General features: G+C 42.3%; 1 protein-coding gene across 3 annotated transcripts in view; it reads right to left on the bottom strand.

Moving 5' to 3' along the window:
- The window catches only part of LOC147881080 (phosphatidylinositol-3-phosphatase myotubularin-1-like), a 92,975-nt gene that overhangs the window by 10,714 nt on the left and 63,399 nt on the right, over positions 1-18,862 (bottom strand). For all 3 annotated transcript variants that reach the window (XM_087402471.1, XM_087369653.1, XM_087369654.1), the window contains 2 exons: positions 2,188-2,272; positions 1,049-1,279 (listed from right to left, as the gene is read on the bottom strand). In XM_087402471.1, coding sequence (XP_087258597.1) covers positions 1,049-1,279; positions 2,188-2,272 — 316 coding nt within the window. The remainder of the gene's footprint in view (positions 1-1,048; positions 1,280-2,187; positions 2,273-18,862) is intronic.

Raw genomic sequence — 18,862 nt, 5'->3', positions numbered from 1 at the left:
TAAGGCACTTAAGGAGAACCCTGACTGCTGCCTTGCAGTCTACTTCTCTGGGTCTGAGCTCACTGCCTATGGGAACCAGGGAGCAAGTGCCAACAACTAGTGTGGTGGGCTATGCCTATGCAACTAACTCATTGCTCAATCCATGAAAAATATAGAAGATACCTGCAGGCCATATGTTGTAGACATGCTCACAACACTCCAGATCGTCTGTGCTAATGGATATGCCATAAGCAGTAGTGGAAGAAGCTTTTATAGCTCACAGAGAGTTTGTGATAGGTATGAGAACAAAGCGAGCTCATGATTGGAGCTTAGAAGGTCATGAAGCTCAAGAGAAGCTACATTCAAGCCTCCTGATACCCAAGAGAAGAATAAAGAGCTCAGTATCTCATGGAAGGACCTTCACGGCATCCAACCAGAGCAACGAGAGCTGGCCGGCATATAGTTTGGCTCAGGCAGATTGAGTATAAACTAGCTCATCTGCACAGAGGTGAGGCAGATCTTGCTATTCAAGGATGAAAAACATGTAGCTACAGTCGAGGCAAGCAAACTTCAGTCTGATGCAGAAGGTGTATCTCATCAACATTCTCCACTGAAAAATTTCTGGCGTATTCACAGACTTTATGCATATTAGCGTTTTGAGAAAGAAGAGAGCTTCATGATTAACGCAAGGTTGAACTTATTCACAAGGAAAAACCTTGATAGCCCATCAAACAGACCACCATATCTATTGAGTTTTACGTAAGATAATCCAATTTTGGGATGCATAGGTAAGATGTAGAATTAAGGTATGCTCCAAAACTCTTCCTTCACCGAAGTTTCCTCTGACGCATAAGCATGCTGGCACAAGCATTCTTCAATTAATATTTTGCAGTAGCCCCAATTTCAAAGAGGCATCCCTGCATTTAGGCTTTCAATTTTTGATATGGCAAGATGTGGAGCACTGTACTGAGTATTGACAAGGCTTAGACAATGCTGTGGTACACTCACTGATTGTCAACCAGGACTTCAGAATGCAAGCTACATAACCCAAAAAAGTTACCTTTCATACCTGCAAAAATATGGGAGAGTAGTTGTTCGAGGCTACTCCAGGAGAATGAGTAGCTAAAGAAGATGTGAAGGAAGAGCCAGGAGTGACGCGTACTGGAGAAGTAGTACTCATACTTCCTGCACTCTGACGTAGGCTTTCCGATGCAAAGATATTACTGCTGTTGTACGTAGGCATGCCCATTCGATCTGCAAAGGGATGCCCAAAAGCCAGCCAATCCTTTTCAACAAGTGCCTGCAAAAAGACAGCAACACCACTTTTAGATCCTCCCTCTAGCTTTTCAAAAATGTGAGGGACTTACAAGGACATGATAGACCAGGTATTAAGACACTGATCTTCTGCAGGATTTAATCTCTTTATATAAAAGGAAGGTAAGAAGAGGAATAGGAGAAATATGATCATTGTTGGGAATATATGCTCCAGAAGACTTTTGACGTTGCAAGAAGATCATGTAGCCTTTCCTTGTAAAATCCAACACTGAATTTCACGAGCACTAGTTAATTGAACAATTCAGCAAGAAACTTTGGTATATCCAAAAGGAAAATGTGTCCTATATTTTGTTACCTTCAAATCTAACCCAAAGTTATCGAGGGGGATTCTAAAGTTTAATACTAACTCCACATACTTGTATGTTTCGCATTGACCCCCACAGTCCTTACACATTTGGCACTACATAAAGGTTAGCACAATTCTATTGCATCTTCAAGTTTTTAGTTCTGGATCTCTTGATAACACTTCCAACCACTTTATAGCCCCCAACATATATTCCAATCCACGCACAGACTGACAGACTATATTGTTCAAGGTCCAACCATTGATGGCCAAACGGAGCAGCCTTGTGCTTTGGAAATTTTGATTAATCAAGACTACGCTGAAAGTTTCTGCCAAATTTTTGACTTTACTGTGCCATCCTACTAAAACACTTTAACCAAAACATTTTTCAAAGGTCACCAACAATGATCAGACTCCCTCACCCACCACCAACCCCTTGAAGAAACAGTCCATCAAAGCCTGTTGATTCAACAATTGTACATTCGAGATACTTTATTTGAAATCAATCCCCATATCTGAAACATTTGTAACAATGAAGCTCAGAAAAATAAACAAAATTCCAACTGGTGTTAGAAGATAAGCAGTCCCACCTGAAAACCACGGAATGTACGGTAATAAGGATCAAGCATAAGCTCTGCCAAGGCTACAACTTGGGTAGTTCTGTCCCAGCCATCACTGAAACCAAACTTTAACACAATCAAAATAACTCTGAAAGTAAATAGACCTAAACCAGAACATGAATAGATGATAGATGGGAAGGAAAAGGAAAGTGAATAATAAACACAGAAAGAGGGGCACACAGGAAAAGGGCGACACAATGACACCATGTGCAAAAGGAAATAAAGTCTTCCACTGCTCTTAATACGTATTAAGTTGTTTTGCCTTTTGCCCCACTCTTCATGAGTCCAAAAGTTTTCGAAAGTGTATTTAGAAATTTCCGTATATTGCCCCCTAAATACCCCCCGAACAAGTCAAGGAGAATCACACACATGGTACCAGAAAAGAGACTTATGACAGAAAAGAGAACATAATACCATGCCAATCTTCTAGCCCCTAATTGAGAAGTTTATACTCAAGTACAAACAATTTGAAAAGCATGTGGAAAAGGGATGAAGATTATGCTTGTCTTGGACCCAATATTGATAGCTCTCACAACTAATTACTAGTTCAACTAGTGAGTGAGAGAGAGAGAGAGAGAGAGAGAGAGATGTATCTAAAGTCTTGTGAATCATTTTTCATGTAAGATTTTCAATTATTATGGAGCACTCTCAAGAGATTAGAGCTTTTGTCTCTAGCACCACCTTACATTTGAATGGGAAAGAGTATGCCCCTGATAACTTTGGACTCACATGCACATGGGATGATTGTTAAACATGTGCCACAACTTTCACTCAACCCCTAGAGGCTTTTTGGTCTTGAGAAATTTCCATATATTGCCACTAAATAACCCCCTCCCACTCTTTGAACAAGTGCTCAAGAGTTGAGATCAAGAAACATGACACACAAATGCAACTTATGACAGCAAAAATACGTTTCACCACATGCCAATCTTCTGGCCCATAATTGAGACGTTTATAGTGAATACATAAAATTTTGAAATGCATGTTGCAAACGAATGAAGATTAAGCTTGTTTCAACTAATATTCATCCCAAACTACTCTTCTGTTCGAGATAAGTGCACACTAAGTGTACTATGTCCTAGTCTACAATAGTCTAAGTCTAAGTCTAAGTCTAGTCTTTATGTCTTGAGTATGTGCCATGTGGCACTTCTACAATTATCCCATAAGCACTCTTGCTTTATGTCTTGTACTTTGGCCCATATATTCAATGGGTCACATCATTTTAATCAATCAGTCTAGCTTGTGTCTTGTCTACACTCTTCTCAAGGTATTTCTAGTCTTTCAGTCTTTTTATTTCATTTCCAGTTTCTAGTTCTAGTTCTTGCTTCCATATTCCAACATGGTATCAGAGCTAGGTTGATCCCTCTTCTCTCTTCTCAAGTCTGTCTCTTCTCAGATACAGATCTGCCCCCCCGCTCAGATCTGCCTCTTCTCTCCCCTGCTGCAGATCTGCCCCTCTTTCTGCCCCGCCATTGCGCTCCAGATCTGCGCGACTCTGCTGCCTGTTTCCTGCTCCAAATCTCTGCTTCAGATCTGCGCAGCTCAACCAGATCTGAGCGCCAGATCTGCTGTCACGCCAAATCTGCGCAGCACCTGCTGTCACCGACAGATCTGCGCAGTCTAGCACCCACCTCTGCTATCCGTACAGCGTCGCCCAAATTTCGTACGTCATCCGTACTCTTCCGTACGCTGCCATACGTCGTTCGTACTCTGTCCGTACGCAGCCGTGTGTCGTCCGTACTCCGCCGCCCGTACGCTGCCCGTACTTCATCCGTACGTCGACCGTACTCCATACTCTGTTCGCCATCCGCACATCGTCAGCTGTCCGTATAGTCCGTACGACTGTACGGAATCCGTACCTGCACAGGCTGACTTCTCCAGCTCCATCTTCACAGAGATCTGCATCCTTTTGCACCTCTACCTCTGCCCGGGTTTAAGGTACTAAGCTTTGCCTCTTTCAGTTTGCTGAACAGTCTCTCCTTTTTTTGCTGGTTCCTCCTGCTTCGATGGGCTGTCATATGCTATGGCCCTGACAAAGTGGTGAGAGAACTGGCTTCTGGGATCTCTTTCTCTCATTTATTTCTGCAATATTGTAAGGGAATAGACACTGCCCTTGCATCCTAGCAAGAGGTAAGACCTTCCCACATGGCATCCTCCTCTCATTCTCTCATATCTATCGACAAATTCAATGGGTCCAACTTTCATACTTGGCAGATCAAAATCAAGTGCCATCTTATGAAAGAAGGCCTTTGGGACATTGTTCACCGTGATGCTCCCGAAGGTCCATCTGAGCAAGTTGTTGCTGCCAAGAACGACAAAGCCTATGCTATCATATTGCTCGGCCTTGGAGATGATTACATTCATCACATCTCCGACATACAGTCTGCTCCTCAAGCATGGATCACTTTGGATACTCTTTTTGGAGCCCGATCTAAAAACTCTAAGATTGCACTTATGATCTCATTCTTTGATCTACATATGTAGGAAGGAGCTACTATAGCCTCTCATGTCAATTATCTTCGCAGTCTTATGGTTCAGCTTGCGTCAGTCAAGTCTCCCATCTCCGAAGATAATGCTATTGCTGTGCTTCTCAAAAGCTTACATGACTCCTATGCTACTCTTGTCACTACCTTGAAGTATCATAATAATCCTTCTCTTGAGGGTATTATCAATGCTCTCCAAGAGGAAGAAAGAACTCAACAACGAAAGGTAACTGACACTGCATTTTTAGCAAAGAAAGGAAGTTTTAAGGTAAGAAAGCCTTGCACCCATTGTGGCAAAACTAATCATGTGGAGAAAGACTGTTTCAAGGCTCATCCATGCACCATTTGTGGCCGTGATAATCACCGGGAGAGGGAGTGCTACTCCAAAACCTCTACATCAGCTCCTGCATCTACCTCAGCCCATGTTGCTGCAACATCTCCATCAGTTGATCCTGCTGTTCCTTCCTCACATGATGAGAAGTGGGCTTTCTGATTGCTTCTATGTCTTGTCTACCACCTTGACCACCGATGATGTAGGTCAAGGGGTTCTAGTGTCTTGGTCTTTCTATTTGTCTACAATCAGTCTTCTGACTATCTAGTCTTGTCTGTCTGTCTATTTGTCTATCAATCTGACTGTGCTTTAGATCCATCTTGTCCCTACCCTTGTGGACCCATATGAGGATATCACTTGAGGAGGGGTGTCTCAGGATCTTTTGTCTGTCATGTCTTCTATCTTTTCTCTCAATCTATCAGTCTTTATGTCTATCTTCTAGTCTTGTCTTTCTATCTTACTCCTAGTGTCCACTTAAGGAGGGTGTTGGAGATAAGTGCACACTAAGTGTACTATGTCCTAGTCTACAATAGTCTAAGTCTAAGTCTAAGTCTAGTCTTTATGTCTTGAGTATGTGCCATGTGGCACTTCTACAATTATCCCATAAGCACTCTTGCTTTATGTCTTGTACTTTGGCCCATATATTCAATGGGTCACATCATTGTAATCAATTAGTCTAGCTTGTGTCTTGTCTACACTCTTCTCAAGGTATTTCTAGTCTTTCAGTCTTGTTATTTCATTTCCAGTTTCTAGTTCTAGTTCTTGCTTCCATATTCCAACATCTTCTTCACTTCCAAGAAATAAGAAGCTATAGAGTTTACCATGTACACACGTGACACAAATCCACATGAATTCACAATCTCTTTATAAAAATATCTACAAACAGAGAAACCCTGCAAGGAGTCGCAAATTACAAATCTATGTATGAAGATAGAACCTCTACCTTCAACAAGACAAGTATTGTTCCTAATGATCTCCCTATGATTTTAAAATGAGTAGCAACAAATCATATTTGCACGAAATCCCATTTTGATGACTACAAAGCAGTTTGCAATGTGTACTTGGATTTGCGTGCACATGTGCATACAAGGAAGGTTTGCATGCAATCAACTTACATGTTGTAAAAGATGTGTATGATGTGGGGGGGTGAGAGATTTATACAAAGTAAGGACAGCATTTAGAAAGGTTCTCATAACTGCCTACCTGCAATTGCTTGAAAATGTCGCATCTCAAATCTATGGATTAAGATTTATACATGCCTGCATGCAATCAACTCTACATGTCTACTGAAGATATGTATGTGGGGGGGTGTGAGAGATTTTACAACATAAGGACAGAATATAGAAAGGTTCCCGTAACCGCTACAGGCTAATATTCCAACAAACAGCCATATGTTAAAAGGGTAAAACTTACAACTCGTTTAGGAGAAGAGTGGTATATAAGATGGTTATAGCATACAGTTCACTCTCAAACAGGTCTAAAGCATACTCTGGCCAGCCTTGTTCTCAACTGAGCCTCTTCCACAGTAGCCACATGCGTAGTCCCTGATCAACATGGAATGGCCATAGCCTATGGAAGCCTGAAGGGCGTGCGATGGTTGTAGCCTAAGTGAGGGCAATAAAAGGACATATAGAGCTATAAGCTCATTAAGACTATTGCAGAAGGGCTAGAGGAAGAGCATAAATTAGGTGCAAAGGCTTTGAAGACTCCAAAGCCTAGCTGCCAATGGACACACACTCCAAAATGTTAGTTCACATAGCTACATGTGATAGACTACCAAGGTAATAATATATTCCGCCACAACACGTATCATCACCCGGAGCACATCAAATCAGTTTTGACAACTGGACTTTATATAGTTCAATTACATGGAAAATTGCATTAAGATTGTCTAATTTTGTTACATAAAAACTCAATTAATCTCATTCAGTTACATGGATATTACGTTCATCTAAGTTGGTTACATGGGAACTAAGTTCATCAATTCGTTACATGGGAAGCTTGTTCCATACACACACTTCTCCCATAAGCAATCTTTGGCTAGCCACCTTTCAGCATCTTCCTCAAGCAACTTTGCCCTTAAAATACCATCAAGCCTTTACCCTCAAGTCACCTTCATGTTCTATAAAAGGAGAGTCTCTCCCTTACTTTGCAGGCCACTCTCCCTCTTGCAGTGCACCCAAAAGTCGTTGGAACATCTTGGGCTAGTTGATGCTAAATCTCGGAATTGCTCTTTCGTGCTACCTCTTTTGGTGCACGCACTTTGAAAATGGATGAGCAAAAGGGTATATTTTCGAGGTCATGCAGAGACCTTGAAACCCTTGCCAGAATTGAAGAATCCTAGCTCTACAAGATGATGCCTTGATGGTTGATCAAGGGCTCTAAAGTGGTTGTATCCTTGGCATCTAAATGAATTGCTCTCGAGATAGGCCCCCCGTTTGGGTCCCATATCGTATGTCTCTTGCACTTTCAATTTGAGTTCTAAGTTATTTCTCATGTGAAGGCATAGATTTCGACCTATAGGGGGGTATTGGAGAAAATCCTAATGTGCCTCACCCCTCGAACAGTCGCACTAAGTGACACATCGATTTCGAGGGAAGTAGTCCCATATACAATGATGTGACCTAGGTGCCCTTTAATATAACATCGGGTAAGAAAGACCCTCATCATATCCCAGCTAACCTTTTTGGGGTTTGAGGAGGCATGCATGGCTATGGGAACCCTTGCACCCAGCGCTTCCTTAATTGCCATTTAGCAATCTAACAATGATCTGATATGATATGATTATATTCAAGTCTTCTTGAGACCCTTCAAGATCTATGAAACTGAAAACCCTCTATTAGCTAATAGTACATCCAAAAATTGAAAAGAAATCTTTACAGAATACAACCGAACTGAGGAAACAGCTATGGCTTCACAAAAACCAGACAGAATTCTACTCTCCAAAGCTTTCCCTCACTCCCTCTCTACGAAGATACACTAGGGCCCAGGACAAATTGTCGGGCTAGACCCCCCCGAAGGTCTTTATTCATTTCAGAAATTCTGTTACAGAAGTTCAGCTTAGAGCTGTCTCGTAAGTCTCTCTCTAAAACGTGAAAAATCCTTCTTTTACAAGAGCTTCAAGCCCCATTCAAATTGGCAACATGCCACTTGTCTAAAATCTAGACTAAATCCTATTACAAGCCACTAAGGGCCATTCTGGAGTCTTCAAAACTCTCGGTCACACGAACCGCTTCCTAGATGCTTGTCAGGCTCCCATTTCGCTTAGGAAAAATAATCCTTCCTAGTACCTGCAACAATTAATTAAAGCGCACCACCATGGTACCCATTAATTGTTAGCGCTTTGCATGCAAATAACACACTGTGGACTAATCCTAGTCACGGTGGGCGTCCCCACTGAACACATGTGCACATCTAAACAAATATATATACAAATAAATATATATATTTTCTCTGGTTGACCGGAGTCAACACTCTTGATTATAATTAAAGAGCTTTGACCAAGGGTCAAGGCGCCTTAATTATAGCCAAGTCTCTCCAACCGGAGTTGGCACATCTTGGTTAACCGGGGTTAACCCTCTTGGCGCATGCCAAGTCTTGTTGACCGAAGTCAACACTCTCTGACCGCAGTCAGATTTACTTGACTGGAGTCAAGTATCTTTGACCATAGTCAATACTTCGACCATTAAAATAACTCTTTGACCGTAATTAACACATATAAAACTCTTTAATTATGATCAAATAAATGGTCAACTGTACTTTGACTTAGGATATTTACATTGTGGTGACATCCCCTCGGCTTCTATTCAGTTCACCTCAACTGAAAAGCTTCCTTGTAAACATCCAAAAGCTGTGGATGATCGGATAACATGTCTTCGTCCATCCACTTGGCATCTAATGCCGTATAATTCTTGAATTTTACAAGATACCTGTAAAATTCCTTACCCTGAGGGCCTTTACGTACAGTATGGTACACAATTTGCTCTGGCTGAAGGACTTCCTCCAGCTCATCGACTTCTGGTGGATCTTCTGATACTGGTTCTGTAGGCTCTGGTCCCTGAAATTTCTTTAGAAGACTCACATGGAATGCATTGTGAATCCTCCGATGCTCTGGCAATGCTAATCTGTATGCAACCTCATTTATTCTTTCTGTAACCCTAAAAGGGCCATAATATCTGGGAGATAACTTTGCATACACTTTCTGTTTGCCTTTAAACTTGCGGAGCCTAGCTTTTTCAAACCTCAAAAGTATCCAGTCCCCTTCCTTGAGATCTAGCTGTCTCCTATGTTTATCTGCAGCCCTTTTATGTTTCTCTTGAGACCTTTCAATTGCTGTCCGGACTTGGCTGTAAGCTGTCTGGAGGTCTCTTACAAACTGATCAGCTGCAAATATTTCATCTTTAGTCCTCAATATAGGTGGCAAAATCACCTTCCCATATATGACTTCAAAAGGGGCTTTCCCTGTAGAGCTATGTACTGTATTATTGTAAGCAAACTCTACTAATGGTAGGTACTTTTCCCAGTCTGAACTTTGGTCACCCACGTAGCATTTCAGCATATCCAAAATTGTTGAATTTGCTACTTCACTTTGACCATCTGTCTGGGGATGGAAAGAAGAAGAAAAATTCAGATTCGTCCCCATGTTATCAAATAAAGCTCTCCAGAATAGACTGGTCATTCTGGGATCTCGATCACTAACAATGGACTTAGGCATACCATGATGTTTAAAGATTTGTGCCATGAACAGCTTAGCCATATGATCTGCCTTTATGGTTTTACGAACCGGAAGGAAATGAGCTTGCTTGCTGAATCTATCTATGATAGTCCAGATTCCATCATTCCCTGACTTTGATCTCGGCAAATCAAAAATAAAGTCCATTGTAATACTTTCCCATGGTGCCTGAGGCACGGGAAGAGGCATAAGTAGGCCAGGTGCCTTCCGTCTATCATACTTCACTTTCTGACACGTAAGGCATTCCGTAACAAACTGATGTATATCTTTCCGCATTCCTGGCCAAAAGAAATATCTCTCCAGGGCTAGAGTTGTTGCTGTAATTCCTCTATGTCCAACATAGGGAGGTGCATGGCATTCCCCCAAAATCTTTTTCCTCATCTCCTGGGTGATGCATAGGCAATCATCTTTCATTAAATACCCATCTTTCAGGGAATAGTGACTGGTGGATTGCCCTTCTTGCATCTGCTGTAAAATTTCACCAAAATCAGAATCATGAGCATATTGTTCCCTCATGCCTTCCAGGTCCTGATGATAAGCAATAGTTACATTATTGACATGGGGTCTTCGGGACAAGGCATCTGCCACTCTGTTCCGAATTCCTGGGGTATGGACAATCTGAAAATGATACATTGACAGCATGTTTGCCCATTTCATATGCTTCTCTGAAAGCTTGGTCTGAGTCAAAAAGTATTTCAGACTTTGGTGATCTGTTTTGACAGTAAAATCTGCACCCAAAAGATAATGTTTCCAGGTATGGATGGCATGAATTACAGCCAATAACTCTTTCTCATAGATTCCTAAATATCTTTCCGCATCCCGAAGTCGTCTGCTTTCATAGGCTACTACATGACCATTCTGATGCAACGCAGCTCCAATACATTCTCCACAAGCATCGCAATCCACATCAAAAGACTGATACAGATCTGGAACTACCAGAATAGGCTCTGTAGTCAACTTTTCCTTGAGTGTATTGAATGCTTTCTTCCTTGATAATCCCCATGTGAAGGCTGCATTTTTCTTAGTGAGGTCATGTAATGGAGCGGCGATGTCAGCAAAATGTCTGATAAACCTTCTGTAGTAAGAACACAAGCCTAAAAAGCTTCGAACTTCATGCACAGTTTTCAGCTCTGGCCATTCCTGAATGGCACGGATCTTCGCTGGATCCATTTGTATCCCATTCTTGGATATTATATGCCCCAGATAGTGGATTTCTTCCAGGAAGAATTCACTTTTCTTGCTGTTTGCATAGAGCTGATGATTTCTCAGCTCTTGAAATACTATAGCAAGATGTTCTCTGTGGTCTTCCTCTGTCTTAGAGAAAACTAAGATATCATCAAAGAAAGTACCAGTAAAATGCCTGTACTTCCGGAAGATGCGATCCATCATTCTATTGAATGTGGCTGGAGCATTTGTCAACCCAAAAGGCATCACTAAGTATTCATACAACCCGAATGTAGTGCGGAATGCTGTCTTGTGTACATCCTGAGGCTGTATCCTCACTTGGTGGTAGCCACTCTTTAAGTCTATCCTGCTGAAAACTGAAGCTCCATTTAACTGATCCAGGACATCATCAATACGCGGAATAGGGAATCTATTCTTGATGGTCATTTTGTTCAGTGCGCGATAATCGACGCACATACGGAATGAACCATCTTTCTTCTGTACTAACAGTACAGGGGAACAAAAAGGAGATGAGCTGGGCTGAATCAACCCTTTGGACAGCAAGTCCTGTACCTGAGCCATAATCTCCTCTCTCTGAGTCGCACTGACTCTATAAGGGGGTCTGTTTGGTGGCTCACTACCAGGCATTAACTCTATCTGATGATCTTCTGGTCTCTCTGGGGGTAACTCCCCTGGCAAAACATCAGAAAAGCAATCTTTAAAGTTTACAAGAAACTGGAACTTCTTTTTGTCTGCATCATTCATTTCAGCATGCATATCATTCTCTTTTTCTTTTACAAAAACCATGTACGCAGAAATTGCAGACTTTATTGCTTTACCGCATGAAACATCAGATACAATGGGGATAGTGTCCCCTTTATTCCTGGCAATTAGACACTGATTTTTCCCCCTATGCACAAATTCCAGCACTCTTTCAGGAAGAGTCAACTTCACTGCCTTGCGGTGAAACCAAGGCATCCCCAAAACTACATCATAATGTTTCAGTGGAGAAATGAAGAAGTCTTCCTGATCCACATAACTCTGAACATGTAGACGGAGCTTCCCTATCAAGGGAGTAACTGGCACAGGATTTCCACAAAACATTTGATCGACATCCAAAGCCCTGCCTAACTCTTCCGTCTTTATTCCCAGCCTCAGGGCTAGATCCTCTGATATGAAATTATCAGTAGCCCCTGGATCAAATAAAATTAGCGCTTGCTGGTCTCTAACTTTGCCCCATGATAGCAGCAATTCTCGTTCTTCTGGGTTCAAAGCATGACCCAGTATATCAGGAATTCCTCCTGCCATTGGCTTTCGCGGTCCTCGTGGCTTCTCTGCCTCTTTTCCCTTCGATGTTGAAGGCTTTTCTGGGCACTGGGCAGCCACATGCCCCTCTTTACCGCACCTGAAGCATTTCCCATCTCTACGGAATTCCGCTATCTGTTCAGGGGTGAATAGAGATTTGCCCTTATAAGTCTTTGAAAACTGAGTACCCCACAGCTTCTGAGGCTGAAACCCTTTCTTTTCAGCCTTAGGGGACTCTTTCTTTTCTGATTTTAGAAAATCAGTTTTCTTTTTATCAGCACGTCCTGCATGCAAGGATGGCACTGTAAATGGATCTTGTAGCGGCACAAGACTCGCTACTGAAGCTGAATGCATAAGATCTTGAATATTCTTTGCCCCCAAAGCATTCACTACTGCCTGAATTCTTGGAGTGAGACCTGCTCTGTACTTCCTCATCTGGGTGCCTTTGGAGATCCTTTTGAACGGTGCAACCTGCAAATAAGCATCCCAGAACTTTTGGTTGTACCATCCACTGTATCCCCTGCATCCATGTGCAAGCTGTCCCAATCTTGAAGAACATGGTCTCTAAACTGTTTAGGCATGAACTGCTGGTAGAAGGCTTTCTTGAAGCCCTTCCACTTCCTTGGGGCTGACCCATCTGTGGTCAGTGCACTCCACCATGCACTAGCCGTTGCTGTTAGGTGTAGACTGACCATTCTTAACTTGGAGGATTCTGAAAATTTCTCAGTACCGAATGCAGCATCAAACTGTCTGATAAACTGCAATGCTTTGTCTGTATGACCATACTGTCCATTGTAGGTCATAAACTTGACAGATTTTCCTCCCTCTTTAAATTCCCTGGTCGCTTTGGAAGACTTTCTCTTCCCAGACTTCTTGTGTTTCCTTCTTTTCCTGGATGGTTTATCTGATAAGGAAGAAGAAGACACAGAAGTCGAACTCGAGGTAGACGGTGATGGACTAGGAGATCGGTGATGATGCCTCGATCTCTTTTTACTATGGGACCGTCTCCTATGAGATCTATGAGATCTCTCTCTCTCAGGCTGTACACGAGAGTGTGCCTCTGGCATTGGCACGTCATATACTGGATTAGGCATAGCTTCTGCTGGAAACAAATGCTGAGCCCTGGGATCCCTTTTTAGATTTTCCAGCTCTTGTATACGAGTGCATACCATCTGTTCAAATTCTTGTTGAGTTTGCGGCACATTTCTCTGTCCTGGATGTACATCCCTATCTTGTGAATCCCACTGGATAGGTGATTGATCCATATTCTGAGTTCTGCAGATTTCTCACACAGTGCGGGTAACTGATGCACACTTACCTTTGCTTTTCCAACAGCAGAGGTACCTCAACAAGAGGTGTTTTGCATTTACAATCTATGCCAGTACTGGCTGTCAGTTCAAGGCATACACCCACACAATTGCCAAAGCATCAACAATATATATATTCCCCTAAAACTGTCTCTGTAACTCTTTTTTTTTTTTTTTTTTTTTTGGTGAACAGTGACCAGATGGGTAACTACTGGTTACATTAACCAGATCAGTCCTGTTCTGGTCTGGTTAGATGTCTGTAACTTGGCCACTAACTGAACCAACCTGGTTAACTGCACCAGTCCAGTCTGGTTAGGCTGTCCTCTGACCAGATCCCTAACCAGGGTCAGCTAACTGCAGTTAGCTTGAACAAGGTCACACTAACCACAGGTCTGCCAGCCTGGCTGCCACGTGTCAGTGTGCCACGTCAGCTCTGAGCTGGATGCCACATCATCTGCCACCTGGCTAGGCGCCACGTCAGCAATTGTGCGGTCTGCCACGTGTCCTGCGCCACGTGTCCTGCGCCTGCAAGCCTGCCCAAACCTTGGTCATGGTTTGTTCGTCGTCGCGCGTCGCGCCTTGGTGACCGTCACTCTAAGTTTGCACAGGAGCGGTGCTTCACAATTAACCTTCACGCCTCTTTTCGCAACCCACGCTATAACGCCTACGTCGCCTGCAAAAATCTCCACGGCCAAGCCTTGGGTTGCCTGCGCGTCAAACTGTCTGTCGTGGAAGCGCTCCGTGAGCATTCAACTCTCAGAGCCCTTGCATTGCTTCAAGCATGAAGACCTCTCCATAGTTTCACCCGTGCACCCTTGTCAGGCTGGCTTGATTTTATCACACGCATTCGTCACTCATTTACAGCCAGAGAGTCCCTTGTAGCAATTTGAGGGACGTCAAAAACTTCACGTCTCCCGCATCTACGTTGGCTTTAAAGCTAGCCTATTTGCTCACGAATTCTTTGATCGAGGTCGCCATAGGAGGCAATCCTTGCCTTGATGGTTGATCAAGGGCTCTAAAGTGGTTGTATCCTTGGCATCTAAATGAATTGCTCTCGAGGTAGGCCCCCCGTTTGGGTCCCATATCGTATGTCTCTTGCACTTTCAATTTGAGTTCTAAGTTATTTCTCATGTGAAGGCATAAGATGCGATGACGGGCATTATGAAACCTTACCCATGCATAGCATGAGAAATGAATGTAGTACAATTGGATTTTGTCATCCTTAGCATCAACACCTATAGCTTCAATCTGCATGCTTCAACTTTGGTGGCCTTGGACTATGTATTTGCATGCATTGCCTAGACATCCACAACCTCCTTATAATCTTTCCCAATGCCATCTATCCTTTTTTTGTAGCACCATGATCTCCTATTAGATTTTCTCCATCATTGCTTTGAGGTTAGTACCAAATTATGCCCTTGATCTGCATGGTCCACCACTCTCTACTTGATATTATAGAAACTGTTCTTTCTTTAAACATACAAATATCCGTGTAACATTCTTTTAAACACATTGAATGTGGGCACCAACGTTGAAGAGGCAAGAACGTGTCCCAACTTGGGACTCTCTCTCTCTCTCTCTCTCTCTCTCTCTCTCTCTATCTCTCTATCTATCTATCTATCTATCTATATACCTAGATGAATCCAGGAACATTCCCAAACTCATCCTCTAAAAACAGAACATAGTGCAGTTTCAATCTCACGATAGTCACTCATAAGATTGAAAACCATAAACTCCATCACGCATAGCAAGGACTATATATATATACACCTTTGTAAGACTAGAATAAGTCCAATCATACAAATTTAGAAATTTTGTTGTTCTAAAGATCAAAAATCTACAAAGAAAATAAAAGAGAAAATGAAAGAGAAGAAAAAAGAGGTAAACAAAAACTTTTATGAAAAACAAAAGGAAGACTATATATATATATATATATATATATATATTCTTTGAGACTTTGGTAACCTAAACAAAACTGTATGCAAACTCAATCCTTCTCACGTATAATATTAATATGCTCTATTATAAAATGCTAAATCTTACATATACTAACGATAAAAGACCACCTTGTGATTTGCTCAACAAAAGTAGGCTGCAAAGAGTTGTTCGTAGGATATTATTTCAAGATATCAAACACCGAGACCTGATATGATATGACCACGGTAGTGCAAGTCTTTAGGTACATAGCGTTTGAGGCACATTAGGTGCAGGCTTCAGAAGAACTTATTATAAGGTGCAGATATGATTGTTGGAGAAAGGCCTAATATGCCTCAAAGGGTCACACGAAGTGACACATTGACTTCATGGACATTAGTTCCATAAACAATGTTGTAAGACACACCCTCCTCATATCCCAGCCGGCCTTTTGGGGTTTAAGGACGCACGATTGGAACCCCCACACAGCTTCCTTGGTTGCCATTTGGCAATCTAACATAGTATTAGAGCTGGCGGACTATGGCTGACATCTGTGTGCCCCACAGCTGTACATGGCTGACGCGTGGTGGCTGTCTTGTTTGGACAAACTGAATATGTGAGTATGTTTTGCACCTAACTATGACGAAAGCAAGGTGGATGCTTTGTTTTGAGCGACTATGCCTACGTGATTGAAAGCAACGACCACGAGATGTGACAACCCATGCTTGACACTAATACTATGTGGGCGTCGTGATTGGTGCAAAGATTGGTGGCAGCTCATGTTCCTGTTGATGGATCCATGTACTGTGATATGTACTCGTTGTTGCTAATAAGTTGTCCAGAATCTTCTGCTAGAGGGATTTCGACCTATAGGGGGGTATTGGAGAAAATCCTAATGTGCCTCACCCCTCGAACAGTCGCACTAAGTGACACATCGATTTCGAGGGAAGTAGTCCCATATACAATGATGTGACCTAGGTGCCCTTTAATATAACATCGGGTAAGAAAGACCCTCATCATATCCCAGCTAACCTTTTTGGGGTTTGAGGAGGCATGCATGGCTATGGGAACCCTTGCACCCAGCGCTTCCTTAATTGCCATTTAGCAATCTAACAATGATCTGATATGATATGATTATATTCAAGTCTTCTTGAGACCCTTCAAGATCTATGAAACTGAAAACCCTCTATTAGCTAATAGTACATCCAAAAATTGAAAAGAAATCTTTACAGAATACAACCGAACTGAGGAAACAGCTATGGCTTCACAAAAACCAGACAGAATTCTACTCTCCAAAGCTTTCCCTCACTCCCTCTCTACGAAGATACACTAGGGCCCAGGACAAATTGTCGGGCTAGACCCCCCCGAAGGTCTTTATTCATTTCAGAAATTCTGTTACAGAAGTTCAGCTTAGAGCTGTCTCGTAAGTCTCTCTCTAAAACGTGAAAAATCCTTCTTTTACAAGAGCTTCAAGCCCCATTCAAATTGGCAACATGCCACTTGTCTAAAATCTAGACTAAATCCTATTACAAGCCACTAAGGGCCATTCTGGAGTCTTCAAAACTCTCGGTCACACGAACCGCTTCCTAGATGCTTGTCAGGCTCCCATTTCGCTTAGGAAAAATAATCCTTCCTAGTACCTGCAACAATTAATTAAAGCGCACCACCATGGTACCCATTAATTGTTAGCGCTTTGCATGCAAATAACACACTGTGGACTAATCCTAGTCACGGTGGGCGTCCCCACTGAACACATGTGCACATCTAAACAAATATATATACAAATAAATATATATATTTTCTCTGGTTGACCGGAGTCAACACTCTTGATTATAATTAAAGAGCTTTGACCAAGGGTCAAGGCGCCTTAATTATAGCCAAGTCTCTCCAACCGGAGTTGGCACATCTTGGTTAACCGGGGTTAACCCTCTTGGCGCATGCCAAGTCTTGTTGACCGAAGTCAACACTCTCTGACCGCAGTCAGATTTACTTGACTGGAGTCAAGTATCTTTGACCATAGTCAATACTTCGACCATTAAAATAACTCTTTGACCATAATTAACACATATAAAACTCTTTAATTATGATCAAATAAATGGTCAACTGTACTTTGACTTAGGATATTTACATTGTGGTGACACAGAAGTTGCTATGTTGTGAGTATTTGCTTAGCTAACTGGTGTGCTAGCCCGAGGACTTTGTTACGGTGTCCCAAAACTTTCTTTAGATTGCCCCCTCTCCCCACCCCCCTTGTTTGGTTGGTTGTTCCAACTTCCAAGAGGCTTTTAGGTTGTCCGTGCAGCCACTATTTTTCTTCCTAATGTGTGCATAGGCTTGACACTATAGGAGCACGTGTTGCTCATTTCCTATCCCCCCTGTGGGACAGATTTTCCAGATTGTTGCTTCTCTTGGGATCCTAATTATTGCCCACCTGCCGCTTTCCAAGTTCTTATTTTGGAGATTAAATGTATTTTGAACATTGATATATCCTCCCCAAGGTATTTTTGCATTTCGTATCAGTCCATTGGATTAATTTCCTGTTTTAGAACCGTATTCTCACCTCCAAAGTCTTGCCGTATTTTCTGTACCATTTTCTGCAGGGCCAAATGTCTGATTCCCCCCATATCTTTTGGGATATCAGCAGCATGTATGCCCCATAACTCCATTCATTTCCCCCCTCCTTTGATGGAGATAGAGAAGAGTGAAAGAGCAAGAGAGTGCAGATCGTAAGTTTGCAATAAATGAAGTGAGTAATACAAGAAGAGGAAAAGGTTTTGTCTAAGTGACAAAACCTTATCCTTCACTAACCGTAGTTAGTAAACTAACTGTCGTTAGGGGGATAAACCTCTAAAGAGGGAAAAGTGCCCCTAACCTACTTATTACATTACATTGGTCATTGCTATAATATAATAATAATTCTAACACCCCCCTGCAGTGCCAATGTCATGTACAAGGAAATGATCAATCATCAAAAGGAGATAAGTTCAGGGCACTGCGAAATGCCTCAAACTTTTCACATGGAAGTGCTTTGGTGAAGATGTCTGCAACATTGTCATGTGTTGACACATAGATCATACTGATCTCTCCTGCATGCATCTTCTCTCTGACATAGTGATAGTGAACCTCAATGTGCTTCGTGCGAGCATGAAACACAGAATTCTTTGCCACTGCTATAGCACTCTAACTATCAGTGAGAATTGGAGAAGCACCCTCCAATGAAAGATGAAGATCAGCAAACAAACGACGCAGCCAAACACATTCAACTGTCGCTGTGAAAGCTGCCCTGTACTCAACTTCACATGAGGAGGTAGCCACTGTAGACTGTTTCTTGCTCAACCAAGAAATGCAAGCATGTCCTAGAAAGAAACAATTCCCACTGGTCGACTGCCTAGTATCATAGTCTCCAACC

The sequence above is a fragment of the Dipteris shenzhenensis genome, chromosome 31 (assembly GCF_047967505.1).
Source record: "Dipteris shenzhenensis isolate YYH24624 ecotype China chromosome 31, Dip_SZ_1.0, whole genome shotgun sequence".
Classification (NCBI taxonomy): Eukaryota; Viridiplantae; Streptophyta; class Polypodiopsida; order Gleicheniales; family Dipteridaceae; genus Dipteris; species Dipteris shenzhenensis.
This window is presented reverse-complemented; position numbering and strand designations above follow the sequence as displayed.